Source organism: Podarcis tiliguerta (genome assembly GCF_965153285.1).
Source record: "Podarcis tiliguerta genome assembly, chromosome: 6".
In the NCBI taxonomy this organism is placed as follows: Eukaryota; Metazoa; Chordata; class Lepidosauria; order Squamata; family Lacertidae; genus Podarcis; species Podarcis tiliguerta.
The window spans coordinates 31,801,735-31,823,340 of NC_139539.1; the positions used below are offsets into that span (position 1 = coordinate 31,801,735).

A 21,606-nucleotide genomic window follows, 5' to 3' on the forward strand; every position below is an offset into this window, starting at 1 on the left:
CCTCTCAAAAGCATGAGATTCCCCCTTCCTCCGAGACAGGAGAACAGTTTCCTTGTACAAATTACAGATTCCACAGTATACATTTAAAGCACATGACATGATGCCACCATTAGCATGAAAGCTGTCAGCAAGGTGATGGAGGCAAGTGATGGAGATGACTGAGCCAAATTGCCCCAGAGACCCATGGCAATTGATTGCCTGTCCTTGTCAAAAGAGTAGAACAACACCTAGCTAAAGGCAACAGAAACTGGAAATTAACTCTAGCAATAGAAGAGTGGAATTGTGGTAGTTCCAATTGGAATGTCATGCCATTCATACAAAAAGTGGGGAGGGGTCAGGGGAAAATGAAGCTTAAACTGGTACATGCAAACCTGTGTCAGAAACTGCACAAATGATAGGGCAGAGGATGAGCTATGTGTCAGACAACTGGGAATAACTACAGAATACGCACATTTGCTAAATCCCTTTAGTTTATCAAGGATTTCTAATGTGACCCTGGTTCACATTTGAAACATAGACATTATGCACCATGAAAGTTCAAACAGCAGTTAATTCTTTTAGACCTTAAAACCATAAGCAAAACAAAAATTACATTCCATGAGCATCTGTCAAATTCTATCAGTTACCAAACAACAAACACATTCTTTCACAGCTCATATCCCGGGGTCAGAAACTATAAAAAGTTTAATCAGATTCACATTCAGTGGCTGGCATTTTATACTCCAGGATATGACCTCTGGAAAGGCCTATTGAACTGTACCGTAAGTGGATGGATTAATCCTGCTCAATTTACAATGCTTAGAAAAACTGGAGAACTGGCACAGGCCAGACAGTCAGAGCAGAATCTACTTCTAGCCTCTTGCATATTATAGTATGCTTTTTTCCTATCTAAGATTTCTACCCATGTATCATTACAGTTTTCCTAGATCTGCACCCTTTCTCTCGTTCCCATTTCCTCCTCATCTTCTTGCTCTTATTCCATACACTCATTACTCCAGCTTCCCTCAGTCTCTTGCTAACTCCAGCTCTTAAGAGGAAAGCTGCATTCTTATTTTAGATTTTTTATTATTTATGTTGAAATTGTGCAATTCGATTGTGAATTTTTTTAATGTCTTACTTATTGTTTATGGCTACTTTTGTTTTACTGTAATTATGCACGCTTTTTTCATGTTTCCCCTCGAGCATGATTTGAACTATGGAAAGACAGCATACAAATAACATTATCTATGTGTGTATGTATGTAAACTTTGGCAACCAAGTTTTGGACTATATATATATGTTTTAAAGTTATTATTAAATTAAATTAAATTAAAAACCAACATAAAACTTCCAAAAAAAAAATTACTACATCATCTATTGATCCCCATGTTTTTTCAATGAGAATAAACATTTCCTAAAGAAGGGGGGTGGGAGAGGAAAGCTGAAACTTCAGCTCAGCTTTCATTTTATATTTGGGTACAGTGCATTGTCTCTTTATACTATAAACAGATACATACAATTCCCAACCTGCATGTGCAATTTAGAGGAACAAACATTACAAGAATATCACACTTAAACAGCTTGTATCTGATACTGTAAAGGGAAAGCTAAGATTAGGAAGAAAATAACATATCATAAATGATATGTGTCCAGACTGCAATCACTGTCATGTGATGACGCTTGATTCCAGCCAAGATACAATTCCCAGGCAATAGAAGCCACGATCTTGAGATTGGTAGGGAATTCTGCCATACCACCCACTTTTTTGTTACATTATATGCTACAGGATTGCTTGCGTAATGGGACTTCAAACTGCATACAAGACTGCTGCCAGTGCTCCAGGCTTTAAATACCTCGAGTGTGCAACTTTTTCAAAACAGATTAATTGGTTAAAAACAGAATGTTCTCTTTGTCTTCACAGCCAGCTCCCCACAGCTTATTCCTGTACACTGCCAAAGCGCATAGCGCTACTGCCATTCTAATTGAAATAAGTCATAAAACTGATCCATTCAAAAGCTTCTTATCTGACTTATCATCAGGTACACATTTGTGTATGTCTCATTTAGCGGTATGTTTTCATACCAGAAAAATAACATTGCTACAGAATTAGAGTCTGCGTAAATGGATAATGCTGGCTTTGGACCTAATCAGTGAACTTGAAAATTGACTTTGGGGGGCTTTCTGGTCATTCAACGGAGACGGATTTTCAATTTTAGGTCTTTCTAATTACATAGAATATAAGATTACGGTGATAGAATAAGGTTACTACAGTGGTTGTATTAATATTTATACAGGTTGTTCATTATATTGCAAAAGCATTCCTGTGTCCCGATTGACTAGCTTCAGTCAAGAAATAACAGTGAATTGAGTGCTATTTGTGCTCATGCCTTGCCTATGGGCATCCCTCAGGCTTCTGGTTAGCCACTGCGAGAAAAGGAAGCTGGAATCGATATGCACTTTTGGCCTGATCCAGAAGTGGACTTCTTATGTTTTCATGGGTCTTTCTCATCCATCTCAGGCCTCCACAACTTGTAACCCATTGACTTGTCAACCAGCAAGGGGCTTGGTAAACTTCCTGTTGTGGTTGTTGCTGCTGCTTGCCGGAGATGTCAAAAACAGTTTTAGGTGGTCATCTAGCAAGCCACAGGACATGAGTTGTGGGCTACATTCTGCTGCGTGGTTCAAAAACCATGCAGGTTTACTGTATCCTAAGCAAATCACCTGTCTTTGAAGCAGATATGTAAAACATCAGGAGAAATAATTTGAAAGTATTCACAAACATCCCCCCCCCCAATATTTTCTCGATTAAATACAAAAATAGGAAAATTGAGGAGCTCATATTGAAATGTTCTCTTTGTCAGATTCATGCAAAATTCCTGCATTGGTTGTTTTTTTTTAATCATCTAGCCAATTTAAACTGCTCCAAATTTCTTGGGTCCAAGATTCAAAGATAACAGTGTTAGTGATGTCAGCATGTTACTGCATTTGACTGAACTGAACTGAACTGAACTGAACAAACAAACAAACAAACTCATTGAACTTGATGTTGGAAAAGTCATCAATCCACAGAACAGCTTCAGGTATTTAATTTAAGAGTGCAATCTGGGAAGCATATTGTTCCCCTGGATATGGTGGCCTGGCCCTTAAATTCTGCCCTCTTCTGCATCAAGTGAAAGAAACTGCTGAATGTTTGGAAATACACACACAAAATCAAGATAAAAAGTAACAAGTGAACAGAAATGAGAAGTTTGTTTTAAATTAAAGTGTTTTATTTTCTGAAGTTCATGAAGCTCAAAGTGATGGGTCAGAATAAGAACCTATGAGTCTTTCACATACTTATTCCAATGAGAGAAGCAAGTTATGATATTATTTTCAATAGTATATTATGAACCAAAGGTACTTCTGTTGAATATCCAAATATATTGCTACTCCTTAATCACAAGGATGTTTATTTTTGCAGCTTTCCCTCAAAAATATGTTTCCTGTTTCTATGATAATCCTGAAGTCTACATACTGTTTATAAATCCCAAAACCTACCTATTGTTTTGTAAATGTTGATGCTTTCCATTTTCAACATCAGTGCCACCTCTTATTTTTTTCAGTTGGTAAAAAAACTAGAATAAACTTAAGTGTCTTGGTTTGCAACAATTTGCATCTCCTCTTATAATTATCGCTTAAATAAAACAAAGACATTTAATGGTATTCACTCAGAGCAAACTTATTGAAATGAATGGACCTAACCTAATCATCTTCAGTAATGTCAGTGAGTCTACTCTGAGTAAAGCTTAGTTGATTTGATTTAAAAGCTTATTCTTTTAAATTTCACAAATATAGCAACTAGTGCAATTGTATACATGAAGTAAGCACCGCTGTTTTTAACAGGGCTTACTCCAAGGTATTCAGGGAGGTCAGTGATTCTTTAGCTGTGATTTCTGCATCCCAGGGGGGTTGGGCTAGGTGACCCTTTGGGTCATTTCCACCTCTACAAATCTAAGATTCCATGGTTCTAGGAAAACAAGATTAGACAAATTTATGCAGGATTAGACAAATTCATGTAGGATAATGCTCTCAGTGGCTACAAGCCACAATGGCCATAAGTCAAGGTTGGTGGCAGTATTCTTTGTAAAGCCACTTGCTGGAACCTGCAAGAGGGGAGAGACTTATTGTGCTTGGGTTCTGTTTGTGAGTTCCCCACAGGTATCTGGCTGGCTACCGTGTGGATAGGATGCTGGACTAGACAGGCCACTGGCCTGATTCTGCAGCCTCTTCTTATCTTCTTATTGCCCCAGGTTTGTTGAAGAATACTCTGGGCTTCAAAGTATTAAATGCATCTGACTTGACGACAAAGCATTTTGAGGAAGCAAAATTTCTGTGAATGCAACTGGGTGAAAGCAGGCAGGTGAATGAAACAAAGACTGATAGTCTTAGTAGTCTGTGAAAAGTTGCACTTGTCATGTTAGCCTATTATGTGACTTTGCTCAGCTTCGTGCCACTTCCTCAGAGTCATCTGAACAGATAACGTGCCTTTGATTGCTGATTTCTTGGGCTACTGTCCCTTTTCTTTCTTAGCGCACTTTGAACTTCAGCTGAGAAAAATTAATTCTCAAACAGATTCCCCTATGTTTAAAAAATAAAACAAAAATTCAAATCGATATTCTAATTTATTTTTAAACATTTCTGATTATGGATGTTATTAGATCTTGAGGCTTTTAAACATATGCAAAAGTAGAGAAAAGTGTCCTCTTCCTCAAATATAAAGTTCAGAAGCACTATTTGAAAATGTTTCAAATTAAGATTATGACATTTTCTCGAACTTTAAAATAGTGCAAAATTGTAATTTTGGTCTAGTTGCAACATTTTGCCAATGTTTATAACATCACGGGAAATAACATTTACATTAAAAACACCCTAAACCAAATGTACCCCAAACATTAATAAGAGGGCATATACATACTCTCCAACATCCCTCAGAAAATAGGGACATTCTATAATTAACCCATTTTGAGCATTTAATACTGTTTTAATATGTCTCAGCATAGCTTACTTCATAACCCACTTAAATCTGGACTGCAGCCCAACTGAAGTCCTGTTATTGCCAATGATGTGTAATCAGTGCTTTTCTTCTGGGGGAGATGCAGGGGTACGCATACCCCTAAACATTTTGTGAATCTAATTTTGGCCTTACTGAAGGGCAGTATTTCAGTACGAGTAGGAAAATGAGAGTACCCCTAAACATTTTTTTTAAAGAAAAAAAGCACGGTGTGTAATAAACTGATAATCACATGTTTCAACATAACTGGGCTATCAGGACTGGCACAGCTTTTGCTTCGTTCTGCCCCTCTCGATTTTTATTCTCTCAGTTCAGAAAGAGGAAAGTTCGTGTTATGCTTTTGAAAAATGTACCTCGCACACAGTGGAGTGTGCTAAGTTGTTATGACATCCATGATCTTAGATATACCAGTTATTAGAACATCCTTAAGAGGGTGCTGTCTCCTTAAGAATCAACAGTCCATCCCTGCCCCACACAAATGAGCACACCTTGCTTCTGCCTCAGGGAGTACTTTGTGTCCCACTAGGAGAGCCTAACTGCTGAATTGACAGGGCTGAAAGAACAGACACCCGTACAGTGGTGAGGCCAAGACTGAAAAGAGGCTAGGAAGAAGCCTTAGGAGTGTAAGAGTTTGGAGCTCATAAAAATAAGGCAGATCACTTTAGCATGAATATACTATCTGGAGGGAGAAGGCAAGTTTCTTCTCGCTTGTTCGATAGAGGGTGAACCCATAGCTATGGTTTGGGGAACCTTCTTCAATCAGAACTCTCTAATTCCTCCTGGGCAATCTTCTGAGGGCCACGTGTCCTCTGTGGTGGGCATGCCAGAGTCAAAGGTAAGCTGAGCAATGAATGTAAATTCTGACTTCATACCCTAGGACACATGGGTACGCAAACTAAGGCCCGGGGGCCGGATCTGGCCCAATTGCCTTCTAAAGTCCGGCCCGTGGACAGTCCGGGAATCAGTATGTTTTTACATGAGTAGAATGTTTTCTTTTATTTAAAATGCATCTCTGGGTTATTTGTGGGGCCTGCCTGGTGTTTTTACATGAGTAGAATATGTGCTTTTATTTAAAATGCATTTCTGGGTTATTTGTGGGGCACAGGAATTCTTGATTCCCCCCCCAAAAAAAAATATAGTCCAGCTCCCCACAAGGTCTGAGGGACAGTGGACCAGCCCTCTGCTTGAAAGGTTTGCTGACGCCTGCCCTAGACTAGTTTCTCCACATGCTCAAACACACCTCCCTATGCTCCGTCCAGGGAAGCAAGAGGCATTGTCAGGGTTCAAGGACATATTTCAACCAGGCAGAAAAGCTCAAGGAGGCAGCAAAGCATGGCCTGCAGGGGGTGTGGCTGGGGAAGAGCCCGGAGGACTGGATAGATAAGCTTGAAGGATATATGCAACGCAACAATATTCATGGCTTGACCATCAGTGCCTATGGCAGGAAGATCTCTGTTCATTGAACCTGCTATTGTGAGCCTAGGACTTGCCGATCAGAAGGTCGGAGGTTCGAATCCCCATGAGGGGTGAGCTCCCATTGCTCGGTCCCTGCTCCTGCCAACCTAGCAGTTCGAAAGCACATCAAAAGTGCAAGTAGATAAATAGGTACCGCTCTGGCGGTAAGGTAAACGGTGTTTCGTGCACTGCTCTGGTTCGCCAGAAGCAGCGTAGTGATGCTGGCCACATGACCCGGAAGCTGTATGCCGGCTCCCTCAGCCAATAAAGCAAGATGAGCGCCGCAACCCCAGAGTCGGCCACGACTGGACCTAACGGTCAGGGGTCCCTTTAGCTTTACCTAAAGTATGCCATTTCCTTTTATTCCATTTCCCCCTCTTATTGCAATTTTTACTGAAGAACCAAACAAACCCCAAACCCTTTAACAGATGCTTCCTTCTTTTACTTTTCCGGAGAGCCACATTCTCCTCCATTCATCACTGCCTACAGTCCTGGGCCCATAAAGATTGGTGTCTCCTTTAGGTTAATTCCCGTGACTATTCCTCTGTTATTTGCACAGCATTTCATATGATAGCTTGAACTCCTGAGATTTAATGTCAGTTTCGGTAAAAGCCCCGGCAAGCCGTTTCAAAAACATGCTCATATCAATCAGCTTCCCGGAATAAAGCCTGGCTCTGTGCCCTTGGGGTGCCCTTGGGGTGCTTCGGTTTCTCCTTTGCATGCCTGCATTGTGTCTTCTATCCCTAGGTGAACTGGCTAGGCTCCCTAATGACTTCCAAAGGAAACCTGCCAAACCGCACAAAAGAGAATGAACACGGAGGTTTCCTTATTTCTTCCTGTAATCTCACAGGAGAGGAGATGACTTGGTGGCAACATCAGGGATTGCTGCAGGGGGAGATGGCTTGCCAATTAGTTGCACAAGAGCAATGGGTGGTGGGAAAGGGACCTCACTGCAGTTTGGCTATGAATCAAGCATTCACCACTGCCGCCATGTTCCAGCACCTGATTCATTCACAACTTGTGGGATGTGGACCCTTTTAAAATGTGCAATATGTATCCCTCCCAGGTAAAGAGCAATGCCAAACCACATATTCTTTACAGGAAGCAAGGGTGCTTCAAGACAGGAGTCTGCACTATGTGTTAGCAGCGTACCTAGCAACACCCCTGTCCCTTAGGGATGATTATCTCAGTGCTCTGTGCCCTCAAAATGAGGACAGGTGTGGTCTAAACCACTGAGCCTAGGGCTTGCCAATCAGAAGGTCGGCGGTTTGAATCCCTGCGACGGGGTGAGCTCCCGTTGCTCAGTCCCAGCTCCTGCCAACCTAGCAGTTCAAAAGCACGTCAAAGTGCAAGTAGATAAATAGGTACCGCTCCGGCGGGAAGGTAAACGGTGTTTCCATGTGCTGCTCTGGTTCACCAGAAGTGGCTTAGTCATGCTGGCCACATGACCCGGAAAAACTATCTGTGAACAAACATCAGCTCCCTTGGCACCACAACACCAGAGTCGTTCACGACTGGATTTAACTGTCAGGGGTCCTTTACCTTTACCTTCTTAATCACATAGAAATAGTGGAGAACATAGAGAGAGCCCTGTTGGATCAGGCCCAATGCCCATCTAGTCCAAAAGTCTGGTCAAACTGTGGCTAAATAGATACAGTAGTACCTCGGGTTAAGAACTTAATTCGTTCTGGAGGTCCGTTCTTAACCTGAAACTGTTCTTAACCTGAAGCACCACTTTAGCTAATGGGGCCTCCCACTGCTGCTGCACCGCCGGAGCATGATTTCTGTTCTCATGCTGAAGCAAAGTTCTTAACCCGAGGTACTATTTGTGGGTTAGCGGAGTCTGTAACCTGAAGCGTCTGTAACCTGAAGCGTCTGTACCTATGGAAAGCTGGACAGGACTGCAAGAACACTCTCCCCAATTGTAGTTCCCACAACTGGTATTCAGAAGCCTACCTGCCCTGTCAGTGGAGGTAGAACATAGTCATAATGGCAGGTAGCTATAGCTGTATCCTTCATGAATTTGTCTAATCCAGGTTGCTCATCGTCTTAGCTCTGAGGCTTTGAGCATTACCATATAAACACTTTTCCCGCCCTCCTCCTCCTCAGTATATCTTCTTTGCTTGTGATTTTTGCTATGAGATGTTTGGTTGGTTTTCATGTTACAATGTCTAGTAATAAAAGGAGAACATGAATATAATGGGAATATTGGAGATGCGGTGGATCAGTAGGATACAGTTATCCGTGGACATAAAATCCAAGGAAGCCTTAGGAGAAAGAACTTCACCCACAGTCATAGAATCGTGATGGATAGAGTTCTAAGCTAAAGTAATACAGTACTGGGGTTATGCTCTTGTGCCTCCTCCAACCCCGACCCAAAATTCTAGTGATGATCTTGAGATAGACAGAAATCAGGCAGGCAGCCGAAAGGGAAAATATTGTGATAATGGGTGCCAAAGATCATCACCACCTTTGGGCAAATGTATGTGCAGGTTATGATAAATCGGGGGGTGAGGAGGCAAGGTATGGTGGATGACTGTGCATTTTAGCAACAGAGGAAAATTTAAAAAGAGTACAATGTAAATTGATAAAGGAAAGCAAAGAAGGAATTTAAGGAGCAAATTACTAATGACACAAAGCAACTAACAAACCTTCCTTCTTAAGTAATGTGAGAAGTAAGGAAGCAACCAACCAACCAACCAACCAGGGGCAGTAAGACTTTTAGATGGCAACCAAGACATGAAAGGAGTAGTAAAGGAACACTGGGAAATGGTACAGAGGCTAAATGATTTTTCTCTCTGTGCTGGCCTTTCATGTAATTGGAAGATGTTGGAGATGCCCACATATGTACCATTGTTTTCAGAGAGGGCATCTAAGGATATATGTCCAATAGCGGTGAACAACGTTTAGAGCTAATTTAAAAATTGCAAATTTGAAAATCTCTTTTTCTCTCCTTCGTTGTTGTTCTTTAAATGACTTGATTCTGTTGTTAAAGCAAACTGGGTAAATAGAAAGGTCTATGGACAACTGAGGCCAGATGGCATTTATTTTAAAAGTCTTAAATATCTCAAATACTAAATTGCTGATCTTTTAAGAAAAGTATACAACATCATGAAAATCACCGTCTTTACCAGAAGATTGGAAGGCAGCCAAAGTTAACACCGTTTTTTTTGTTTTGTTTTTTAATTTATCCTAAGGGGATCTGGAAAATTACTGATCTGTCAGCGTAACTTCTGTTCCAGGTAAATTGGAAGAAATTATTAAAGTCAGAATTGTTAAGCACGTTAACAAGCCTTGCTGAGGAAAATCAACATGGCTTCCACAAAAGGCAGTCCTGCCCAACTAGCCTTTCAGAACTGTCAATGTGCGTGTAGTTAGGGCTGACCTGGTGGACATGATGTGGCTGGATTTTGTTTTGGGAAAGCTCTGTACTGAAGGCCCCTCTGTAAATTAAAGAGTCATGGAGTTTGAGGAATGGTTAAAGAACAGGAAGCAGAGGGTTGGAATAAATGGTTCGCTTACAAAATGGAGAACAGTAAGAAGCAAACAATGGAGTCTACCAAGGACTGTGTGTCCACTCATATCACTGCCTGCATATGTGAACTGGGCCAATTCACTGTGATATCAATATGGCCCCTTACCATATTGATAGAAATCACTGAATTTGAGCACCTACAAGTCTTCTGAATTTCAAAAGCACAATCCTAGCAATATTCTAATGGCCACTGAAATGAGTGGCAATCACAGACACTGTGCTGATCCAATTTTTGAGGAAGTGTTTACACATAATAATAAAGAAATATGAAATACAGGGATATTTGAAAATATAACAACGTATCACACAAGGAACCTTTGCATCTTAGACATTATTTTCTTTGTGTCTTTTATAAACACCAGAATTTGGTTCTGCATTAATGAAAATATATATGGAACAATGGTGTGAAATGTTGTTGTTGTTATTATACACCCTTTACCCTAAGGTCCCAGAGTAGGTTACAACAATTTAAAATACAATGTTGTGGCTAAGTATAAGGGTTCCCCATTGCTCTATGGTATAAGTAATGCTCTGATTGCTTCTGATTGTCTTTGCTTTGATTTTATGGGACTGAACTGAAGCACAGATACCACCATCTTTAGGACTTTCAGCCTAAAGATTTTTTCTGATGTAAGTCATCCCACGTAAATAACACTGCTGTCAACACACACACACACACACACACACACACTGTCTTCTGGTCGCTATGCATTGTGACACTCCAAGGGGCTGTATTGTGTGATCCAAGAACTTCACTCCAAGATATAATTTGAAATATTACATATGATGTGCACAGACTTAGACCATGTGCATAGTACCTTTTCTTTCCATACAAGGAAGAGACTGTAGCCTCCAAGATCTTCCCAGAGACAGTTTTTTGTTTTTGTTTTACTGTGTAGACAGCAATCACTGCTGTCTGTGAAGTGCATTACAAATGGCTCACTTTGGATCAGACTGTTACTATTAATGCTTGCTGTTTTTTATTATTATTTTTATGTGTGTTGGAAGCTGCCCAGAGCGGCTGGGGCAACCCAGCCAGATGGGTGGGCAGGGTATATTATTATTATTATTATTATTATTATTATTATTATTATTATTATTATTATTATTATTATTATCTTTCTCCCCTTCCTAAATGGAGGCTCTAGGAATGGAGTATATTATATATACTATTGTCTGGAAAACATATTTTCTCATATTGCCTCTTCCTAATTCCTAGCTCAGAGCTTCTGGGGATAACAGACATCCTTGGCAGAATTTCACATCTTGGTGGCAGCTTTATCTCCTTGAATGACACTTTTATGCTGGGATAGAGTTTCGCTCTCTTTTACTGGCTCTTTCCCCATTTTGTCCTTCTTGTTCTTTTGACAGTTTGATTCCATCATTAAAGTCAAGAACTGTTTTACTGGAGTGGATGCAAAGGTCTCTGGACAACTAAGGGCAAGAGCCTCTTAGTTTTGTGTTTGGAATGCTGATTTATCTCGTTTGTTATTTTTTACTAGGCCATCATATACAAAAGAAAGCTGTTTCCACCATAGTAGTTAGGCAAGGCCCCATTTGTCTGTCCCACCACACCAGCTGCTCTTGCACCTCAATGGTCCAGCAATTTATCACGGCAGGATATTGTAGTGGGCACTTCCCATGCCATGACAGAATATATTTACCTGAAAAGGATGGAACTGTGATGGCCAACCTCAGAATCTTCACTGAGAGACTGAAGTTATTTACACCATTTCTAGCAGGGATAAGGTGGAAATAATGCAAATAGCATCAGTTTCCTTCTGGCGATTCTGAGACTGATAGTTCTAGGTTCATTTCACACAACCTGTTCCTTGAGCATTGATCCTGAGATGTTTGCATGGAGATAAGACAACTGTGGGTAATTATTGAGCATTCATTCTGATCTGTTTGCGGGGAGGTTACATGGTGTTGCATCAAGCAAATGATGTCCCACACTGCCCAGCACATTTCTCCATCTCTTTCCTTAGTGCATAAAGTCCATGACCTGACCCAGATAGGCTTCCAGGCCCTTAGAGAGCAGGAGAGGCGGTAGGTAGCAGCAGAGCATGACTTGTGAGCACCCAGCCTGGTATTTTTTGCAAGCATTCAAATAGAGGGCTTGCAAAAAGCTCAGTTTAAATACCTACAAAGACATTTCCTTACTCACCTCTACTCCAATCCCCCCTCCCCCCAACTTCGTAGGCTGGCATGGCCCTCTGGGTATAAGAAAGTCTGTTATGTAGCTTTGCCCAAGAAAGTTTCACCACTGACGTATTGAACTTTTCTGATTCCTCCAGTGCTAATAATATATCCAGAAAAAAGAGGCATGAGTGACAGAAAGGTATGGCATAGCCATTTCCTAGCTGGCGTCATCCTTGAGGGGGGTGACAGAATGGCAGCACTTACCGCACGGCCTGGCCTGCAGCACACCTGAGCCATGCGTCTCTCCTGGGAGTGACGCGGTGGCTCGGGGCCCTGCACTGCGTGAAACGGCAGCATGGGGCTTGCGTTCGCCAGGCAGACTCTGTGGGCAGCTCGCCGCACCGCCCCCCTGGGTGGATCGCCGCACCGCACCACGGCACAGATTGCCACAGCACTCCCGTGCATGGATTGCCATGGTGCCCTCATCCGCAGCTCGCCCTGTCCCTGTGGGCGGGTTGCCTGGCCCCCGCCGCTCCAGGTGCCAGAGCAGCTAGCTATGCCCCTGGCTCTAGGATGGAATAGCTGAAGAGATCAAGGCTTTCTAGATCCTCTTGCAGAGAGATGGAACGAATACACAGAGCGTGACTATCCCACTCTTTCAGGATGGGTGATTTAGTGCTAGGTGCAAAGGAAAAGGAAACAACTTACAGAGTTTCCAAGCTGTGGAGTCCTTCAAAGCCGTGGGTTCCGAGGCTGCGGATGTGGTTATTATGCAGGTGTCTGCAGAGAGAAAGGAGATCCTTAGATTCCCAACATCAGCAAACAGATTTTAATTTTTTTCATTTTGTTGCCTAGAGAAGCACTGAAAGCTAAATGCTGCCAAGGGCAAGGTGACCCTAGACAAGTGTTCACGAGTTCCCAAAGCACTCATGAACATGGCAGACAACTGAATATATTCAAAATTAATAGGGATCATTGGAAGGGAGCACACTCAGTTGTTATCTGTATGCAATAGGCCCCAGTCATCATGACTACTGATGGGGGAGGCTCCCCTATCTGGTTTCAGATTGTGTGCTCATAAAATTAGATAATCTGTACTGAATTTGGATGGGGTCCAAACTGGCTAATTTTCAAGCTCTCCCCATACCCTACTCAGACGATGCTGCCGTCATGCTTCTGATGATGTTACTTGGGTCACAATCAAGCTTGGAGGTCTCCTCACTCTCATCTCCTTTGCATGCCTCCCCACCCCCCACAAAGGCTCAATAACTTTTCTGTCCAGATTTTCACATTTTGAAATATGGCAACTCTACCTCCCCACTGCCCAGAGATAGCAGGCTTAAGGTGAACCACAGAGATCTAGTGGTCAATGGCAATCCCAGGTCTTTGGAAAATACCTGGGGATGTTGGACCCCCCCTTAAGGAGAGGATGTGGGAGATTAGCAAATGCATATTCTTGCTAGTTAGCATGATAATACCCCTTCTTTGCGGATAGGCAGAGACTTGGATCATAGAAATACAATTGGTAAAGAGGACTCTGTGAGATGTAATTTCCCCTCTTCTCCTGGAGAGGAAGGAGCAGATAGGACTTCCTATCCCTCTCCCTTTGACCACCGTTGGCTGCAGAAATGCCTCTGCTTGCTCCAGCTTTAGGCGAATGCCTGAAGCTGGTTATACTGTAAATATAAGTATTTTGCCGGCATAGTTTTTACTTCTGCCATTACTTTGAACCAATGCAAGATTAAAAATTAATTATATTTTTAAACTTTGTTGTCTGGTTTTTTGTTAAGTGGAGTAAGAAGGGGAAAGCCACCTCACCTCGTGGCTGGGCTTCCTCAAAATCCTCTCCTACTCATTAAAACCCAACCCACAAAGGAAGCGTAGAGAGAAAAATTTGTCACTTTTAAGGGTCCAGAGCAGCCATGAGATCATTTCTGGTACGCTGGAATTTTCGCTGGCAATAGATGTCATTACAGAGCAAAAAGAGGTGGCCAACTCACTAAGGAATATTTTAGATAAGCTCATGGCCATTATATTCTTTATGATGGAACAGAGACATACTATTCTGGTCTGTAACAGCAAGCAATGTTTTGGGCAGTGACGTGATGTAATGCAGCCCCCAGGGAGATTCCATCCAGCAGCAGGTGAAGTCAATGGCACCTTAATTGTTTGTGTTTGGTCTGGTGTCAGTGAAAAAAGAAATCCCATTCCAACTGGTCTCCGGTACTGGAGGTTTGGCAGAGAGCACAAAGCTCCATGGTAAAAGCAGCTTGAATTTACAAGGAACAGAGTAAACATGTGGTGGATAAATGGAAGCCTATGACATCCCTGGATGTTTCTGATGAGCACTTAGAGTGTTTGCTCTTTTGCAGAAAAAGAATACTGCTTGCCTGTCTAAAGCAAGTGGGAAACAGGGAAAAGCAGATGCTTGAGAGAAAACTTGGATCCAGTCTAACTTTCAACGGAGAAGATCGATTTCATTCAAAAACTAAATCAGGAGATTAGAGCATAAAACAGTTATTCCTCCCTGACTGTAGGAAAGCAAAACCAAAAAAACCCAACCCCCCCACCCCATATCCAGATGGTTTCCTCTATCAAATTTTATGGCGCATTTCTAGATCAGGCTGCCCTGACATCACCTTGGACCTTTACACAAAGATGACACCTGCAGTTTAAGTTGCTCTGAACGCTGGATCCCAGGCTTGGCAATCCAGAGTTCAAATATATTATAACTAGTAACACATGACATATTGCCATATTTGAAACAGTACCAAAAACTTGCACACAAACCATTGGAAAGCTTTGATTCACCTTTCATACCTTTGATTAATTAGCAATAGGAATGGTTCTAAGTTAAATAAAGGCAAAAATGCATCTAGCAGACATAACACTTGAGTAGAATGGGTTTCCATCTGGGGGACACATTCACTCTGAACTCCACGCTCAGGTACTGAGCATGGACCAAACACACATGAAATCTTACTTGCCCAAGCTCACTTGATCAGGTAAGGAGGAAATGTAGGTGCAGGGGCAGGCCAGAGGCAAGTAAACAGGAAAAAACGAACCAATAAAAAAAAGGACCAGGTCAGGAGAAAAGTCTGCTCCAAGTATGAAGAAAGTGCAAGGTGTTCAAGGTGTTCATCTTTGGACTACGATGGGGCAACGTGAATAAGGAAAATGTGGGTTTTTATCAATTTTACATGATGGCATGAGTGAGCCCATTGTCTTGCCTCCCCACAAACTAATCAGATTGAATGTTCAACAAACAGGTTGTCTGGAAGTGTCCTTCATTCCAACACAGGAGAAAGTGGGAATAAGGCTGTAATCCTATACACACTTTGTTGTTGTTTAGTTGTGCCCAACTCTTTGTGACCCCAAGGACCAAAGCACGCCAGGCACTCCTGTCTTCCACTGCCTCCCGTGGTTTGGTCAAACTCACGTTAGTAGCTTCGAGAACACTGTCCAACCATCTCGTCCTCTGCCATCCCCTTCTCCTTGTGCCCTCAATCTTTCCCAACATCAGGGTCTTTTCCAAGGAGTCTTCTCTTCTCATGAGGTGGCCAAAGTATTGGAGCCTCAGCTTCAGGATCTGTCCTTCCAGTGAGCACTCAGGGCTGATTTCCTTCAGAATGGATAGGCTTGATCTTCTTGCAGTCAATGGGACTTACCTGGGAGTAAGTCCCAGTCACCTTAATAGAACTTAGGGCTCATCCAGACTTCCTTTCATGCTGCAGATTGACACTTTAAAGTGCCATGTCTGAGAGCTCCCCTGCTCCCTAGGGCTTTCCCCACAAAAACTTGCTCTTTACCACTGAATTGGGAGCAAAAGTGCAGAGAAGGTGGCAGGGCAAAAGAGAAAGTGCTCAGACATCATACTTAATTTTAGATACATCATGCAATTACATCGTATAATTACAGCATACTGAATTTTAGATAAAATACTACTTGAAGTGAGGGGTATGACGACGCACTAGCATAGTATAACCAGAGAAACAGCTAAGTTTCTAAACTGGAAAACTTAGATGTTGAATGCCAGTTGTACCATCACACAAATAGAGTCATGACTTTATAGGAGAACCAGAAAGATACAAAGGTCAAGCTGTTCTGGCTTAAGTTTGGCCTGGAATGTTTTGTTCTGTTTTGAAACGGAGCAAACCATGAACATTCCAGTCCCCACAGAACAGTTTTATAATCTTATGAGCATCTGAAATGCTGGAGCTCTCATGGAAAATGGAACCCAATCTTTGCCATCAGCTCCGTAGGAACATAAACAAAAGGGAGTTTGACTCACAGTCCAAGTTGGGATGGTAAATATTTGAGGAGAGGAACTCCTCTTCCATTCTTCCATCCTCTCATCCATGTTAAATAAATTACTTTAGCAAGTGGAATCACAGTTGCTCCAGTGCCTGCCAAACTGTTCCCTGCTCACACAGAGCCATTTCTCCTGGTAAGTCACAGATGGTTTGACAATTGCAGAAGTGGTGCTTTGACAAAATGAAGACACAGGTCTATAATTCTTCATTTCATTCAGGTTTCTAGAGAAATTAATGACCATATTTCCTCTGATGAATCAATGACAAACAGAATGAAGCTATTTTACAATATGTATAACATATCAGAAAAGAAGGAGAGTTGGGATCATTCCAAAAAGGAAGCAACTTTCAGAATAGCACTGTCTTGAATTGCTTTGTTTAAAATAAAAATCCAGATCAAACATTTTATTTTCTGCAAAGCAATTCAGAACATTAGTGCCAGCTAATGGCATGTAGGAAGAAACACACATGTGATGATTACTGCATTGTGTTCTGAGTGTTCCTAAGCATCACAGGGGAAAACTTGTGATAGGGATATAGCCAGTGTATGCAAGAATGACAACTAATGCTACATTCTGTATACAAATACATCATTTCCAAAGAATGCTGGTGTATATTGCTGCTTTCCCCTTTTAAATATGAAGCAGAGGTCCAATCCTTTATTGGCTGTGACTCCCATGTAGGGAAATCCACTCATTTAGGTCACAGCCACACTTTCACAGTTATGGCTTCTCCCAATGAACCATGGGAACTGAAGCTTAACCCCCTCTAAACAGCAATTTCCAGCACCCATAACAAACATCAGGCGCCTCCCCAAAATAATCCTGCAGAATCAGATTTCTATGTTCACTTGTGCTGAGTACAGAATCCCTGTCTTTTCCCATTATAATCCCACTTGACCCACCTAAAGATTTCTTCTCAGAATAGATTAGAAACAATCAGTATTTTTCCCTTTTCTTTTAAAATCTCATTTTTCTATTTTTTTCCTGCTGACAGAAACAGTATTTTTTTTTTTTTCAAATGGGGATTTAGTCAACCTCGCAGACAGAAAGAGCACAAATTTCTTCTTTTAGCTTCTGGGTGTCAAATTTGTGTTGAAAATAGGAGGAATTTTGTTTGGATGTCTATCTGCTCCAGTGAGTGAAATAAACAGGAGGGTACAAACCTCCCCCCCAACAAAAAGTTATTATTATTATTGCAAAGTTCAAAAACAAAATAAAGCACTTCTCTGGATTGTGCTCATATGTTTTCCTTCCCTAAAGTTAGAAATCTAGGAATCCTCGGAAAGATGAAATGATGCTTTGTCTTTTCCATCTTGGGCTAGATTGTAGGTGTTTTGATTTCCCTTGCTGAGTCTCCTAAACACTGAGGTTATTAAGCACGTTTTCTCCCTTGCAGCAGTGATGTGTAAAATCTCACTGTACATAAAGCCGTAACTTCCAGACATGATAGAAGGAGAAAGGATGATTTCTGCGGTTATGTTAACAGAATGCAGATCTATACATTACAGGAGGTTTCCTTGTGCAGAAAGTATCCCGCACCCCCCATTACAAACCTATGCGAGAAACGGATGGGAACTGGTGTACAGAATTCCTTGGTGGGGATATAATTTATTAGCAGAGGCTGATGCCCCTAACTTGTTCCAGATTGAAGCTTGTATATTTTCATGTTGGCTCTTTCCGCCATCGGCAGATGATCAGCCATTTCGCTCCCACAGGCCCAAGGTGTGCGCAGCAGGAAAGAGCATTGCTGCACCTGGGAAGGTCATGTCCTTAGCTATGAAACTGCTGATCTGGGGTATCCAGAAGTATTAATCAGGCTGTAAATGACTTCTTCCCCAGTACCCCTCCACAGCTGTTCTTTGGCCCCCTCCCAAAGGTGGCTATTTCATTAGCTCCCAGATTAGAAAGTTTATGGCAGTGACAAGCCCTTCTTCTGCTTCCACATGCCTGTTTCTTAACCAAATCTCTTACACACTTACACACACACAAAGCAGAAGGGCCAAATCAGATGCTACATTTAATGCATGGTAAGTAGTCAACGTCTGGATTTAAAATATATATATATAATAGTAAGGGTTGGGGGAAGAGAACACAACATGAGCCTGCCCATCTAGTCTAGGAATGTGCTCTTACAATAGCTGATGAAATACCTGTGGGAAGCCTGCAATCTGGACATGAGCACACACATGGACTCTGCCTACCTGTGATTCCCAGAAACTGGTATTCAAAGGCGTGATGCCTCTGAAGGTGGAGGTAGAACATCACCATCACAACTAGCAGCTGTTGATAGGCTTGTCCTCTGTGAATTTGTCAAATACTCTTTTAAAGCCATCCAGGTTGGTGGCCATCACTTACTCCTGTCTTGTAGTATTCTTTTTAAAATGGTGGGTATTTTTTTATCTCTTAAGTTTTATCATTTTATCCTCACAATGCTAGTTGAGGTGGATTAAGCACTGCACCCAATGAACTTCGTGGCTGGGTGGGAATTTATCTCCAAGTGTAGCCAAACCAAGGCCAAAACTCTACTAGCTCACAGAGTTCCCCCAAGGAATGGTAATATTTAGATATTTCTATGGGCCCCCGGGAAGCATGTGCCTCACGTTTGTAGTGTTGTCAGTACAGGTGAATATCATTCACGAGGTACATGATTTAACACTTCATTATTATTTTTCTCTTGTTCCTGCACTAATAGAAGTAGCCTGAATAATTTTTGTTTTCTCCAAGCAGCTTGAAAAGTCCTACACAATAAGCCTCTCAGGAGCTTTTGGGAAATAAACTGCATATTTTAATTTTTCTAATCATCACTCCTATTTTCCTCATTTGTTTTTCATAAGGCATGTAGTAGTCTTACCATTAAACACTTGCTACAGTTTGGCTTAGTATTAGTTTCCTGATGATGTTTCTATAGCCTAACCACAAAGCATGTGTATTTCCAGAGCTGGAGTAGCTGTTTCAATCATATATCTCATAAGTATGGTAATAATTCTAAGACAGCTGGTAATCACAAGCAAAACTTCCTAATCAACACCAAACAATATACAGTTAACAAATTTACACACATAAGTTTCCATCTGAGAAGATGGGCAAACCTATAAGCTATTGGTTAAAGCAAGCCCTAAATAACCTACAGGTGTGATTTCCTAAAAATATATTGTGATCCTACTCACATGCATTGGTGCTAAAACTGTATGCTTCATTTTATCTGATGTTTTTGCTGGTGTGCTCATTTTTGTGGTTATTAGAGTTCATTGTTATAATCATGGTATGGTATTCTATGGGGTGGGGGAAACTTGCTTGTGAAATAAATGTGTCCCATATGGAAATGGGCAGTTACCAGAAGTAATCTCATTCCTTTAATTTGTTCTGTACTGTATCTTGTGAAGACAGCTTTACACTGAAAATTGCTTAAAAATTTCTAAAACCATGCCTTTATGAACTTGCTACGTAGACTAAGGAGATTTCCTTTATGAGACACAGCCCAGGCTGAAACACTGATCAAGCAACTATCTCCTGCTTGTCTAAACAGTACATTGTGTTATGAGAAATGGGCTTCTGAAAGAAAGAACGAAAGAATAAATGGATAGTAAAAAGGGGCACGTACAGTACCACAAGGCTGGTGAGGTTCTGGAAGGCGTAGTTAGGAATGTGCCAGATTTGGTTGAGGGCCAGTGTCATGGCCTGTAGAGCCGGCAGGTTGTTGAGTGCTTTGACAGGGATCTCTGTCAGAGCATTATCATCCAGCCAAAGGTGGCGTAAGGAGGGCAGCCTCTCAAAGCTCTTCTCAGGTACCACAGAGATCAAATTGGCATCCAGACGCCTAAAGGAAATAAACAGACAAGTCAATCAAACACAACATGTGTGCACATAGCACAGTGCAGAAAGTGTCCTGTTGATTATCATTAAATGGTCAAAGACTTGAGCAAGTTACTGCAGCACCAGTGGCCTGCATAGAGGGTCAGGAGGCACGAGTGACATATGCAAATGACTACACATTCTTGCTTCCTTTGATGGAATATCCGTGCTTCCTGCTGATTTGACCTGATAGCAAATGGAAAGAGAGGGTGTGAGGTTTATACCTCTAGAATGATATAGCATGAAAGTTCCTTTGATAATACTGTTTGGTCTCCTGTGTAGGTGGTGGATCTCAACCAAATCACATCGTACAGCTGCCGCCATCCCACACAGTGGCTCCCGTTTATGTAACACAGATATTCTAGGGCAATTCTGCATCAGTCCTCCAAACTCAAATCAAATAAAAGAAAAAGCACCTTGGCAAAAGCGACATTAGCCCCTTCAGGTGAAAAAATGCAGAATTCATCTCTCCTTATTACATTATTCAAACATCTGACTAGTTGATCTTCTTTGTTTGCAAAGTCTCTGGGGCTTTGTTCAGAATTACAGTATACTGGTGCTGTGCAGTCAATTTATAGGAAGCACAGTTATGCTCTTCTGAATTCTTCTGCTGTTGCTGTTGATGTACATTGTCATACTGTTATTAAAATAAATAACCTTTCCCCTCTACTAGGGGTGAGTTGATGAAACTGTCAATTTTGGTTTCTCTCAGTTTCCCATGTTTCCAATCTTAAATTTACTTCTCCGCATTTCCACGCCAGTTTGTGATTTTTTTAAAATTAAAAACGTCCCCAAGAAATTTCATCAGCATCATAGTGCAAATATCTCCTAATATACACATTTCTGTATGCAAGATTGCCTAATAAACACATTTTTGCAATGCCATTTTCTGTTTGCATGCTATATTCACTAACAAATGCATTTTTATGCAAACTTTATCCTAGTATATGCATTTTGTACGCATTATTGGCTGGAGAGCTGCAGTGCAAAATTTTGTGTAAATTTTGAAGAATGGGGTTATGTTTTGGTTCCTGTATAGTTTTGGGATGTAATTAGGTAGGTTCACCTTTAAATGTGAACTGAAATTCTCCCCCAGCCCTACCCTTTACACAACAGATTGAAGGCTAGCTTGAACTGCCATGATGTCTTCAGAATCCTCTTCCCCAAACCAAGTAATAAATAAAATATCTGAACATCATTTCCTGTGGAATGGCAGGTTGTGGTTTGGTTCATTTTTGTTTGTTTGTTTATAATACAAAACAAAATAAAAAATGCAGG

General features: G+C 41.4%; 1 protein-coding gene across 1 annotated transcript in view; it reads right to left on the reverse strand.

Moving 5' to 3' along the window:
- The window catches only part of LGR6 (leucine rich repeat containing G protein-coupled receptor 6), a 135,664-nt gene that overhangs the window by 30,337 nt on the left and 83,721 nt on the right, over positions 1-21,606 (reverse strand). The window contains exons 5-6 of the mRNA XM_083444329.1: positions 20,078-20,293; positions 12,870-12,941 (exon numbers count right to left, since the gene is read on the reverse strand). Of these exons, the coding sequence (XP_083300455.1) occupies positions 12,870-12,941; positions 20,078-20,293 (288 nt within the window). The remainder of the gene's footprint in view (positions 1-12,869; positions 12,942-20,077; positions 20,294-21,606) is intronic.